The sequence below is a fragment of the Meles meles genome, chromosome 7 (assembly GCF_922984935.1).
Source record: "Meles meles chromosome 7, mMelMel3.1 paternal haplotype, whole genome shotgun sequence".
NCBI classification, from domain to species: domain Eukaryota; kingdom Metazoa; phylum Chordata; class Mammalia; order Carnivora; family Mustelidae; genus Meles; species Meles meles.
The window spans coordinates 122,194,505-122,207,295 of NC_060072.1; the positions used below are offsets into that span (position 1 = coordinate 122,194,505).

The 12,791-nt window shown below is 40.9% G+C and overlaps 1 protein-coding gene across 1 annotated transcript in view; it reads left to right on the top strand.

Moving 5' to 3' along the window:
- LOC123945828 (protein MCM10 homolog) overlaps positions 1 to 12,791 on the top strand; it is a 38,753-nt gene that overhangs the window by 9,812 nt on the left and 16,150 nt on the right. Inside the window, exons 8-16 of the mRNA XM_046010758.1 lie at positions 1,560 to 1,727; positions 3,365 to 3,481; positions 5,954 to 6,156; positions 7,595 to 7,695; positions 8,366 to 8,476; positions 8,561 to 8,678; positions 10,285 to 10,513; positions 11,805 to 11,946; positions 12,578 to 12,696. Of these exons, the coding sequence (XP_045866714.1) occupies positions 1,560 to 1,727; positions 3,365 to 3,481; positions 5,954 to 6,156; positions 7,595 to 7,695; positions 8,366 to 8,476; positions 8,561 to 8,678; positions 10,285 to 10,513; positions 11,805 to 11,946; positions 12,578 to 12,696 (1,308 nt within the window). The remainder of the gene's footprint in view (positions 1 to 1,559; positions 1,728 to 3,364; positions 3,482 to 5,953; positions 6,157 to 7,594; positions 7,696 to 8,365; positions 8,477 to 8,560; positions 8,679 to 10,284; positions 10,514 to 11,804; positions 11,947 to 12,577; positions 12,697 to 12,791) is intronic.

The following is a 12,791-nucleotide window of genomic DNA, read 5'->3' on the forward strand; positions in this document are numbered from 1 at the left end:
CTTGATTTCTCTATCTTAAGCCTATCAGTATTTTATTTTGAGAATGCTGCTAGTAAGTTCGCAGATGGACTCACCATTGTTGGATTGCTGTCTGAAGGTTAAATTTATAAAGAATGCCCTGCAATAACAAGACCTGGTTGTACAGAGTCCTTGGGCTTTTCACTGTAATAATACAGTAATAATAGCAGTATTATTACTGCTGCATTTCACTTGTCATTGTTTTGGGGGTACATGTGGTAGCCCCTGTGACACTGTTATTCATCTTGTGGAAGAGAAGCCGAGTTTCTAGATGCTCCAGAGAGCGTGCCTAGAAGGAAGAGGTCGATCTCAGATGTTCTGAAATTGCCATCCTGTGCCAGCACAGTGGATCTTAGAAAAGATCTAACAGGTTTTAAAATCGCACTTGACTGAGAGGTAACGGGAAGATGAATTTGTGGCCTGGCAACTTAGAAAACCCGGGGCCTGAGCCTCAATCTCCCTAGCTATGTGAACTTAGGTTGACCTTTAATCTTTGCGGATGTCTATTTCCTTCGTTGTAAAAGGAAAGAATTGGCTTTTGGTTATACCAGAATTCTCTCTGAGCTCTCAAATACTATGCATAATCATGCTCAATCCTGATTTCGTTCTCTAATTGAGATCTTGATCAACCTTAGATTGTTATCTGGGTCTTGACCTAGCCCTATAACTGTCAAGGTAAATGTGAACACATCTGGTTCATTTGATTAAGTTCTTAATTGTGTCACAACTGGCTATAATGACATTGAAATAACAATGTGTGAAATTTTATCTGAACCCTTCCAAGAAAGATCTTGTACAAATCCATGGAAACATAGTTATAACACTCGAATCCAGTCAATAACTCACCATAACCTATAACCACACCTGTTCTGGAATACCTGTGTGAAATAGTTTGATTCAATATTCAGATTATTTTAAGAAATAACTGTGAAAGTAGAAATTTTTATATAAATGGTTAGCATTTTGAGTTGCATTTCTTCAGATATGTATGTAATGCTTCTGAAATTTTACAGTTAAACATAACCAGCTATCTTTAAATGATACTTTTGTTTTTCTTCTAAGCTCGGCAAAGATTGAATAGCACAGAGCTGACATCTTTTTATTAATATTAATAATATAATTAACCAGTGGCAAATAATAGATCCTTTAAATTTATATCAGTAAATTATTAAATGGTAGTGCCACAACCTTCTCTGGTCCTTTTAATACTCTGTGTGTGTGTGCGTGCATGCGTGCGCGTGCATGCAGTTAGAAAGACCATACTATCCCATTGACTAGTTAGACCTGAGAATCAGAGACTTCACTAACATTTGTGCTACTGGCTTGCCTTACTTCACCTTCATTTCTAAAATGAGAAAGGTAATAAATACTAAAGCCTAGAGAGAGGTTTAATTTATAATGAACAGACATTCTCAAGATTTTATAGTCAGGGTGGTTTATATTTATATATGCTTTCACAGTAGAGCACTTAAACCATAAATGGAGATAGTATAGCCCATTGTGCAAAATTTATTAAAAATAAGAATAAATATTTGTTCCAGGGGAAAACTTTTAGTATCTGGCGACTGAATGATCTTCGTGACCTGACACGGTGTGTGTCATTGTTCTTGTTTGGAGAAGTTCACAAAGAACTCTGGAAGACTGAACAGGGTACTGTCATAGGGCTGCTCAATGCAAACCCCATGAAGCCCAAGGATGGTTCAGAGGAGGTAAGAGTCTGTTTCCATGGTTTCTTTCTTCCTTCCTTCCTTCTTTCCCTCCTTCCTTCCTTCTTTCATTTCTTTCCTTCTTTCCATCCTTCCTTCTGTCCTTCTTCCTTCCATCTTTCTTTCTGACCTTTCCTTCCTTCCTTCTTTCTTTCTTTCTTTCCTCCTTCCTTCCTTCCTCCTCCCTCCCTCTCTCTCTCCGTTCCTTCCTTCCTTCCTTCCTTCCTTGTCTTTATAGCTTAGCCAAGTTCTATCAAAAGCTTGTCTACCTCCAGATACTAAATCAGGCTTTTATATATCTCCACAAATTTGACTTTTTGTTTGTTCCTCACCCACCAATATTCTGAATTTTCTACCTACCCTTAAGTGTTTCATAACAGCTTCTTTCATTAAATCTTTCCACATCATTTCTGAGTTTCCTGGAGTGTTTTGCAGGATTTTCTAGTTGACGGGACTTCATTCCATTAGTTGTACAGCTGTAGCTGCAACTTAGAATCAGAGTGATTTCATCTTCTTAAGCAGCAGTAGAGTTTTCTCTGCTATTGCAGACAGAGATCTGTGAGAGGCAGAGTTTTTTCTCTTCTTCCTTTCACCATAGAATGGCAACAAATCATCTGTTGGTTCAAATGTTTTTAGGTACAATGAAGAAAAACTTCCCTACAGTTTTTTTTGTTTTATTTTCTTTTTTAAAGATTAATTTATTTATTTTAAAGAGAGAGACAGAGAGCACAAGCCGGAGGGGCAGAGGGAGAGAAGATCTTAACCAGAGCTGGATGCTGGGCTCAAGCTCATCTCCCTGGGATCACAACCTGAGCCAAAACCAAAAAGTCAGATACTCAACTGACCAGTCAGGCACCCCACACTACAGTTTGTTTTAATGGTAAACATTGGAGTATGTTTTTCTCCCATAATAAATAATCCCAGGGACGCCTGGGTGGCTCAGTTGGTTGGACCACTGCCTTCGGCTCAGGTCATGATCCCGGAGTGCCGGGATCGAGTCCTGCATCGGGCTCCCAGCTCCGCAGGGAGTCTGTTTCTCTCTCTGACCTTCTCGTCGTTCATGCTCTCTCTCACTGTCTCTCGCAAATAAATAAAATATAAAAAAAAAAAAAAAATAAATAAATAAATAAATAAATAAATAATCCCAGTGTAGGCAATGTAGTGATGTCAGGACCAGTGTCTGTGAGCCTCTCAGCCTTCTCCTCTTCCACTGGATGGCTTTGAAGCTCTTTCCCTTACATCGCCATACAAGGCAGGAGTGAGCCAGCACCACCCTGTCTGCTTTTGTGGAGAACTCTTGTGTCGGTCTCTTTGGCCTGAACACAATCCCATGACCATTGCTAGCTTCAAGGGATGCTGGGGAAATGAACAGGATCCGTAACCTGAGGCTGAGCACTGGTCAGCCCAAGTGAGATCCAGATTCTATAGCAGAGACACAGGAGAGAATGGATATTGGGTAGAGAATTGAACATGTCTTCTATACCTCCTATTCCTATAGCTGTTTTGCAGGGTCTGGCTTCTAATTTCTGTAGACTGCTAAAGCCTTGCTGACTCCCGCCAGCCAGCCTCTTACTTATTCTTGCCGATGAAAGGGCATACCTTTGTGGGCTTTTAATTCCCGCCCTGTGTCTTCTCTGCAGGTGTGTTTGTCTATTGATCATCCTCAGAAGGTCTTGATCATGGGTGAAGCTCTTGATCTGGGAACCTGTAAAGCAAAGAAGAAGAATGGACAGCCGTGTACACAGACTGTTAATTTGGTTGGTTTTTGCCCTGTTTGGATGGCTTTTCCTAGAGATGGGATCTAATGGGTGTGGATTGTAGATAGCCTAGTGGTAATAATCTGTTTGCAACAGAGTTTTCTACATAACGGGAAGCACCAAAGTAAGAAAATTCAGTGTGTGGTGAGTAACTGCCAGTTTGAAAAACTGAGGACAAGGGAAGGATTTAATAAGGTGATCTTTTCCTGCCAACTGACTAAGAAGTTTAAGGAAGATGGAATTTGAGTTTGCCCTCAATTCTGAGCAGTGCCAGAGACCAAACACTGTAACGAAATACACTAAAAACCTTATTTTAATCTCTGAACTCCAACATGTATTTTCTTAGAGCTTTTTAAAAAATCATAGTCATGATAACTTGAGATATAATTCACGTATTGTACAGTTCACCCTTTTAAAGTGTACATTATAGTAGTTTTAATACTGAGATGTTTAGCTATCACCACTATGTAATTTCAGATCCCCTCCCACTACCCTCCAAAAAACCCCCATACTCATTAGCAGTCATCTCCCATCACCCTCTTCCCCCAGCCCCTGGTGAGCACTACTCTGCTTTCTGTCTGGATTTGCCTTCTCTGGCCATTTCATATAATGGAATTGTACAGTCAATGACCTTTTCTGTCTGCCTTTCACTTAGCATGATGTTTACAAGATTTGTTCACGTTGTCACATGCGTCAGTACTTCATTCTTTTTTGTGGTTGAATAATATTGCATCATATGCACAGACTGCTTTTGTTTATTCATTAGTCAGTGGTCCTATTATGAATATTGCTACTATCAGCAATCTTTTTTTTTTTTTTTTAAGATTTATTTGTCAGAGAGAGAGAAAGAGAGCACAGGCAGGGGGAACAGTAGAGGCAGAGGGGGAAGCAGGCTCTTTGCTGAGCAAGGTACCCAATGTGGGACTTGATCCCAGGACCCCAGGATCATGACCTGAACTGAAGGCTTAACTGACTGAGCCACCCAGGTGTCCCTGCTGTCAGCATTCTTGCACAGATTATTATGTGGACAGATGGATGGATGTTTCTAGTTTCCTTGGGTATATAACCTGGAATTTCTGGGTTGCACCATAACCCCCTGTTTCAGCTTTTGAGGAACTGCCAGACTGGCTTCCAAAGTGGCTTTTACATTCTTACCAGCAGAGAGGAGGTTTCCTTTTTTTTCCATATCCTGGCCAACACTTGTTTTTGTCTTGTCAGTGATGACAGCCATCCTAGTGGGTGTGAAGTGGTGCTAATTAGAGCTCTTTGAACAGATTAAATGGCAAGTTTTTGTTTTGTCTCCTTTTAGTACCCTCATTCCTGCCTCCCAGATGAGCTAGTGAGCAGGAAATAGCAGGAGGGAAATAGTTGGAAAAAGAGGTATCAGCAGGAAGTGCCTGACACATTTCTTCATAGCAGTGCTATCATTAAAACCCCATTGTTGCTGCATCTAAGAGCTCACCCAGTGGAACATTAGCATGTTTCCCTTTTTTCCTTCACCGAAGGGGTAACATTCGTCCAGGAGGCAGCCAGGGGAATAAAAAATTTCACTAGAACCTAATATTTTATTCTTTTTTTTCTTTTTTTTTTTTTTAAGAGAGCTAGAGCGAGCTCTTAGGGGTTGAGGACTAGGGGGAGAGCGAGAGAATCTTAAGCAGACTCCACCCTCCGTGCAGGCCCCGATGGGGGGCTTGATTTCACGATCCTGAGATCATGACCTGAGCCAAAATCACGAGTCACACCCAACAGACTGAGTCACCCAGGCGCCCCAATGTTGTTTTATTCTTAAATCAGTTTGTATTGAGGTAAAATTCATATAACCTACAATTAACCATTTTTAAATATACACCTGAGTGATATTCAGCATATTTACTCTCATGTAAACACCAGCTCTCTACTTCTGAAATCTTTCATTATCCCACAGAAACACACCATACCCATTAAGTAACCACTCCCTACCTCTCACCTCCATCCCCTGGTGATGTGGCCTTTTGTGTCTGACTTCTTTCACTTAGCATAATGTTTTCAAGGGTCACTCTCGAGGCTGATTTTATTTCCATAGTAGCAAAAGGCATATGCGGTGAATAGTATCACTTTTTCTTTCACCCAACTAGAGCTTTTTAGTGGAATTTCAGGGAAGTCGCTGCATAGCTGTACACTCATTAGTGCCCCTGAAGCTGGGAGAAAGGAATAGTGTTTTTTTTTTTTAAAGGTTTTATTTATTTATTTGACAGAGAGAGAGAGAGATCACAGGTAGGCAGAGAGGCAGGCAGAGAGAGATGGGGGGAAGCAGGCTCCCTGCTGATCAGAGAGCCCAATGCGGGGCTCGATCCCAGGACCCCGGGATCACGACCTGAGCCACAGGCAGAGGCTCAACCCACTGAGCCACCCAGGCACCCAGGAATAGTGTTTATTGACACTGTCCCCTGATGTGTCGCCCTAGCCCTGAGACATCTGCTCTTCCTTTTGCAGAATGACTGTGAGTACTGTCAGTATCACATCCAAGCCCAGTACAAGAAGCTCAGCGCCAGACGAGCCGACCTGCAGTCCACCTTCTCTGGAGGACGAATTCCAAAAAAGTTTGGTGCCCGCAAAGGCACCAGCCTACGAGAACGGCTGTGTCAGGATGGTTTCTACTATGGAGGGATTTCTTCTGCATCGTATGCAGCCTCAATGTAAGACATTCTCTGGGGAGTCTTTCAGGATAGAGATCTTGCTTCTCTCCTTGTGAGAATAAACCCAATGGTTGTACTTTTCTGTAATGGTCCTAGAAGACTTGTACAGGTTTTATCTTTCATAAATTCATGGGCTAAAACAAGGTAGACAAGGACCGGGGGCGGATATTTGTTAAGTTTTGTCATGATGGTCTTTAACACAGCCCACACTTCTTATTTTGCTACTAAAGTAGGTAGTACAACTTTGTCAGGTCTGATTGTATGGCCATCAAAAATATGTTAATTCCAGTGTTGGCATCCATTAAGTCATTCCTCTCCCAACTATTACAGTGAGGTGGCAGACCTCTTGGAAACCACATTTAACTCTGAATTAATAGCAGTAAAGCCTTAAATAGAGTGGAATGCTGCTGAGTCAGACATTCATGGCCATGTTTTAGGGATCTCTGGCCCTTTATAGATTCCCCAAAGTAGTTGATCAATGGCCTTGCCACTGTAGGATAGAAAGCGTATCTGAGGACATGACTGGTGGGGACCTGTCTCAAAGGAGCTACCCCTAGTCCAAGAACAAAATAGTTTGTTCCCAGGCAAACAGAAATTGGGCAAGAAGACTCTCACCTCCTACCTGACTTGTTATATCAAACACATTTTTAAGATTTAAAGTAATGTCTATATTTTTCCAAACTGCAGAAACCAATAGTCCTACATTATAAGAATGTATCTGTGTATATGCAATTCAGCCAAAAGGAGATGATAAAAACTAGGTGTAATCCTGCTACCAAGATTATCATTAGTTCCTTGCTATCTGTGAACACATGCATACACACACACACACACACACACACACACACACACACACACAGAGCTGTATATGCTTCTAGATTTTTTCCCATGTGTATAAATTTCCAGTAATATAAAGTGAGATCATACTGGACCTATATTTTGCAACTTTCCTCTCCCCATAAAATAATTAATACTTTCCTTATTGAATATGCACTTACGGCATCATTTTTAGTGGCCACATAGTCTTTTATGTGGCTCTGTGATAAAACCTTCCCATAATGCTTAATGGATAAACATTAATGGTGCTTCTAACTTTTAACATTGCAAACAATATTTTAGCCCATTAATATCCTAAGTTTTTACCTATTCCTTAATTTCTTTAAGATAAATTCCAGACCACTTGATCAAAGTGGTGTCATATTTTTAAAATTTCTTTTGCCATCTTGCTTTTCCAGAATGGCCTCCACCAAATCTGCAGGTTGCCTGACATAATGCATTCACCAGCTATGCTGTAGGATTGTGGTATTAAGACAGTTCTTATACAGTGCTTTGAGAAACTTTGATAGTTTGTAATAAATGAATACTTCTGTGCCTTTACCTCATCAGAGCATTGAATTTTAGTGACTTTCCTTTTGGGGGGTGACTCTTGTCATTCCAGGGCAGCTGCTGTTGCTCCTAAAAAGAAGATTCAAACCACGCTGACTGATCTGGTCGTTAAGGGGGCAGACTTGATCATTCAGGAAACCCAACAAAAACTTGGTAACTTTGTTTCTTGATATTATATTTCTTTCTGCAGATTAAATATGTAGTCTTTAGCATTGAAAATGGTCACAGTTATTCATGCCCTAAATGATAAATATTCACTCATCACTATAGTTAGCAAGTGATGTGGCCTAAGCTGAAACAATCAGCCTTGCTTTGCAGCGTCTTAAGGAAAAACAACATATTAATCATGGCTGAGTCTTTGAGTAGATGCATTGTAGATTTTCTTGATGTATCTGGTCTAACTCTTAATGGCCAGGATTAAAATTGGTAGTATCAGGTTCCTGGTGATAGTCATCAGTTACCTCTCATTAAAAAAGGTCTAAGTCAAAGAATGGCGCCTCTGCCCTTTTCACTGGGGACTTTGTTCCTAACAGTGGTGAGGGCCTAGGACAGACCCTACTCATAGCGAATGTTCTGGATGTAGTGTAGCAAATGACCATACAGATACTGGTGTCCTAATCATCACTTGAAATAAGATCTATTTGTCACAACTTTGCAGTCCTATTAGTCTACTAGAGGCTGAGGATTCTTTTTTTCTCTTGGCATTCCATCTACTGCATTTACAAAAGACTAAGTTGTGAATGCAGAGTTTTAAAAGTGATGTCACATAATCTCAAACTGCCAGAACTTTGAGTCCTCTAAAGCTGATGTTTATATATTCCAGGAATACACCAGAAGAGCTTGTCTTGTTCTGAGGAATTCAGGGAACTGATGGACTTGCCTACGTTTGGAGCCAGAAACTTAAAACAACATTTAGCCAAAACCAGATTACCAGGTAGAGTCAGCTGTCCCTGCTCTAGCCCCACGTCTGTGCTCTCCTGGCCCCTCAGAGCCACTCAGTCTGTGGCTTTTGTTTCAGGGGTGATGGGGGGCTCGAAACCTGCTTTCCAGTCTGTCTCAGCGTCAGCCCTCTTGAAGCAGCAGAAGCAGCACATGCTGGAGATGAGGAAGAAGAGGTCAGAAGAAATACAGAAAAGGTAAGAATAACTACTTTAATATTCCATATTTAGATCTCAGGGATCTTCAGAATGTCTTAATGGGTTTCCAAAATGTGGCTTTAGATTTTGGGTTGGCTACCATTTTAACTTTGAAAGTTTAAAAGTAATTTTAACTTAGCCTGAGAAGATAGCCTTTCGAGTTCTGTATTTCTGACTATCGAAACTGAGACCAGGTGGGACAGGTTACAGTAATTAACACCCCAGGGAAGAAGAGAAAGAAGGAACCCTCGAAGAGGGTTTTGGAAAAGGGGAAAGCGTGTGTTGACCTGTTTCCTCTCATTTCTTAGTTCTACCACAATTCCTTTGTAAATTACAGGCTAAGCCAGTCATTAGCAGTTGTTCAGGTAGATGGTAAAAATGAGGCACTGAAAGTGGAGAGTCATTTTAGAAGCAGAAACAAGTGGAAAACAGTGCAGAAGACAGATGAATCAAAGATTCTTGCACTTAAGTTACCAGAATAGTGTAACAGAATAAGAGTAACAGTTTACAGACGTGCCACATGCTTGAAGACGTATACCGCACAAAGACAGTGTCACAACTCAGGCCTTAGCGTTATCTGTGAGGGGCTGTTATCCTTGTTTTATGAGTCATGTAACTGAGCGCCAGAGAACTGGTTGGTGATGGAGTCAGGTTTGGACTCTCATCTGTTCTGCCCCCATTAAAACAGTTATCCCAAATCTGGGCCACTGAAAGATGGATGGGTCAATAAACAGGAAAGTCAACTTTAAGTCACCAGGAAACTCTTTGGGAAAATCCAGAGCATAGATCTGGCCTCAGGCAGGTGAGTTTGAGGTGCTGATGGAATATCTCTGGAGGTGTTCTTCATGTGGCTACAGATGATGTAAATAGATAATACATGGAATTGTGGCCTTGTGTCAAATAGGGGTCACCTGCTCATTTGAAGGTTTTACAGTTGGAAGTTTTTCAGAATTTTGCTAGCCAAATAAAACATCTCTTTGGGCAGGGTCTCACAGGGAGGTTACAGGGGTGGGCATGTGGTAGTGAAAACAATTCCTGGCCTGGGATTACCCAGTGCTAGACCTCAGCCTGTCACTTACGAGCAGTAGGGTCTTGGGCCTTAATTTCTTCATTTATTAAATGAGAGTTCTGGACTGCATAGTTTGTGGCAACTGTTGTTTCTCAATAGCCTTTAAGACTATTTACAAAATTAATCACCATGCAAATTACAGGTTCTTTCTGTGAAGGACTTTCAAATGTATCCTGTGTGTTGTCTCTTCCCAGTAAACTGAAATACCGAGAAATTCCATGAGTTCCTGAAGGTCCCAACTAAGCAGGGAGCTAGGATTACAGCCCACATCTCACCTTCAGGGCTGTGTTCTATAGAGAGGCACCCACTAGAAAGCCAGTTAGCAAAAGTAGTAATCAGTTCTAAACTGGTGAAATGAGAACTTATCAATGAATAATCTGTTAACCAGAGTTAGTAAAGCCAGCATGTTCTCAGTGTGTGCTAATCTGAATTCTTGACCAAGGAGCGGCAGCTACTTTACTAATGACTACTTATCAGCTGGTGGCCTAGCCTACAGTGTCCCAGTCTGCATATCTGTGGCTGTGTATTTCTTTAAAGATTTCTCCAAAGCTCAAGTGGGGTCAAGAGCCCAGCTGTGCCATCCTCTTCTCAAGGGGCCCCTTCTCAGTCTTTGCAAATGGGGGCTGTGTTGCCCATCCTGGAAGGAACGCCAGCAACACAAATGCCCAAACTTGGGCGAGGCATCTCAGAAGGAGATGATGTTCTCTTTTTCGATGAGTCACCACCACCAAGACCAAAACTGAGTGCTTCAGCAGAAGCCAAAAAGGTAAGTGGCATCTATTTTCAACATTTGAATTTGCATTCTGTAGGACATAGCTGGAGTTGCAAACTTTTTGTATCTATGATCAGGAAAGACAGACAGTAACAGCTATTTCTTGACCATGATAATTAGAGTCAAAGGAATTTCAAGTGATAATGGTATCAACATTGATTTAATCCAAGCATGTTATCTGTTCTCAACACTGTTCCTTGTGAGGCTGAGGGAGATGGCTTAAACACTGGCCAGCCCAAAGGAAACAAATTCTGGGACTTTTTAAGGCAAGATCATAAAATGGTTGTTTAAAGAATCTTTCTTTAAAAGAAATCTTACAAAATAAAATCTTGGGGTATCTGGGTGGCTCAGTCATTAAATGTTTATCTTTGGCTCAGGTCCTGATCTCAGGGTCCTGGGATCCAGCCCCACATTGGGCTCCATGCTTGGTGGAAAGCCTGCTTCTCTCTCTCCCACTCCCCCTATTTGTGTTCCCTCTCTTGCTGTGTCTCCCTCTGTCAAATCTTTTAAAATTTACACAGGAGCTAAATTACTCTGATTGACATGGAAGCTGGGAGTGCTCAGAACCCCCCTCTCCTCTTCCTCAGCCACTCTGAGCCCTAATTAGAGCCTGTCTTCTCTTTGTTCTAGTTAGTCACTTCACCATGTGAAGGGCAAAGGCTTGTCATAAGCCAAAGCTGCACCTGCAGTAATGATAGTGATAACAAGTGCACATGTGATCTCAGGGTAATGAGTTCAAACCCCATGTCGGGTATAGAGATTACTGAACAAATAAACTGTAAAACAGAACAATTGCACATGTACCCGTGATAGAGACACACATGTTGTTTGTATAGGTTTGTGCTTTGCATTCATTCTCTCATTTCATCTGCACAACCTAGTAAACACTATCATCGCCGTTTTATAAATGTAGAACCTGAGGCTGAAAAATTAAGTAATTTGTGTAAGGTTACAAACTAATAAGTGGCAGAGCTAGGACCCTATGCTCATTCTGTTTAATTGTAAAACAAACTTCAACAGTGTTTATGTGATTCCTCTGTGTCCTGAAACCCACAGTATAACTGATGTTTAACTTAATATTTAAATAAACTGAAATTTTATTAGCTTATAAAACTGTCTCTATGCTTTAAAATTTTAATAACTGGGTTAATAATGTTAGGCCAAAAGAAGGTATATTTTGCTGATTTGTGTTTGAAAGCAGAATTCACTGGATGAATAACTAGAAAAGGGACATAGGGTGACAGATACCTGTCTCGTCATTAAGATTTTTCTCTTTTTTTTGTAGTTAGCCGCTATAACCAAATTAAGGGCAAAAGGCCAGATTCTTACAAAAACAGACCCAAACAGCATTAAAAAGAAGCAAAAGGACCCCCAGGATGTCCTGGAAGTAAAGGAACGTGTAGAAAAGAACACCTTTTCTCCTCAAGGTACTGGGGATTTCAGAGTTAGTAGTGGGAAAGGCCGCCATCTGTGAGGAGGTGTTCCAAACCATAATCACCATCCCTGATACCGGAAGTCATTGTTTTACTTAAAGTGGGCTCTCTGTGCGATACCTGAGTAGAATCTCTACAAACTGGAATGGACCATTTTCTATAAGCACATTGAAAGGAAATTATGCATAATCTAAAAACTTGAGAAAAAGATTACTCATGGATCTTTACACAGATATATTAGTGTAAAGATTTACTTTGAAAGAAGTGGAATTTCTTTGTTTGCAAATTATCATTTTTACTTTGAAAACTCAGAAGCTGGCAGTAATACTTTACCATCAATTTATTTAAAAAGACTTTTTTCAATGTTACCTATCAGCATAATCCACTCCTATTTTAAGGTGAAAGAGATTCTGATCCAGTGGTCAAATCTGCCATCCCCCATATTCTAGACCCTACTTCTCAGTTCACTCCTGAAGAATTTTCCTCTGTGGTACCTAGTGGGGTAAATGACGTTTGAGGGGCCTGACTGGCAGAGATGGAGAGAACTAGAGGACACTGAGTTCATGAGGCTGTTGGCTTTCTGAAATTCCACTGTGACAGCTACTGTGTTTCCTTTCTGCTCTAGCTGAAGATGAATTAGAGCCTGCCAGGAAAAAAAGGAGAGAACAACTTGCCTACATGGAATCTGAGGAATTTCAGAAAATTCTAAAAGCAAAATCAAAGCACACAGGGATACTTAAAGAGGTAAGAGCTCAAAAGGTCAGAAATGATAGAGATACCTTCCAGACGCGAGGCACTTTGTTGTTAGACTAAGAATCAATTTCTCTAGTTCCATCCAC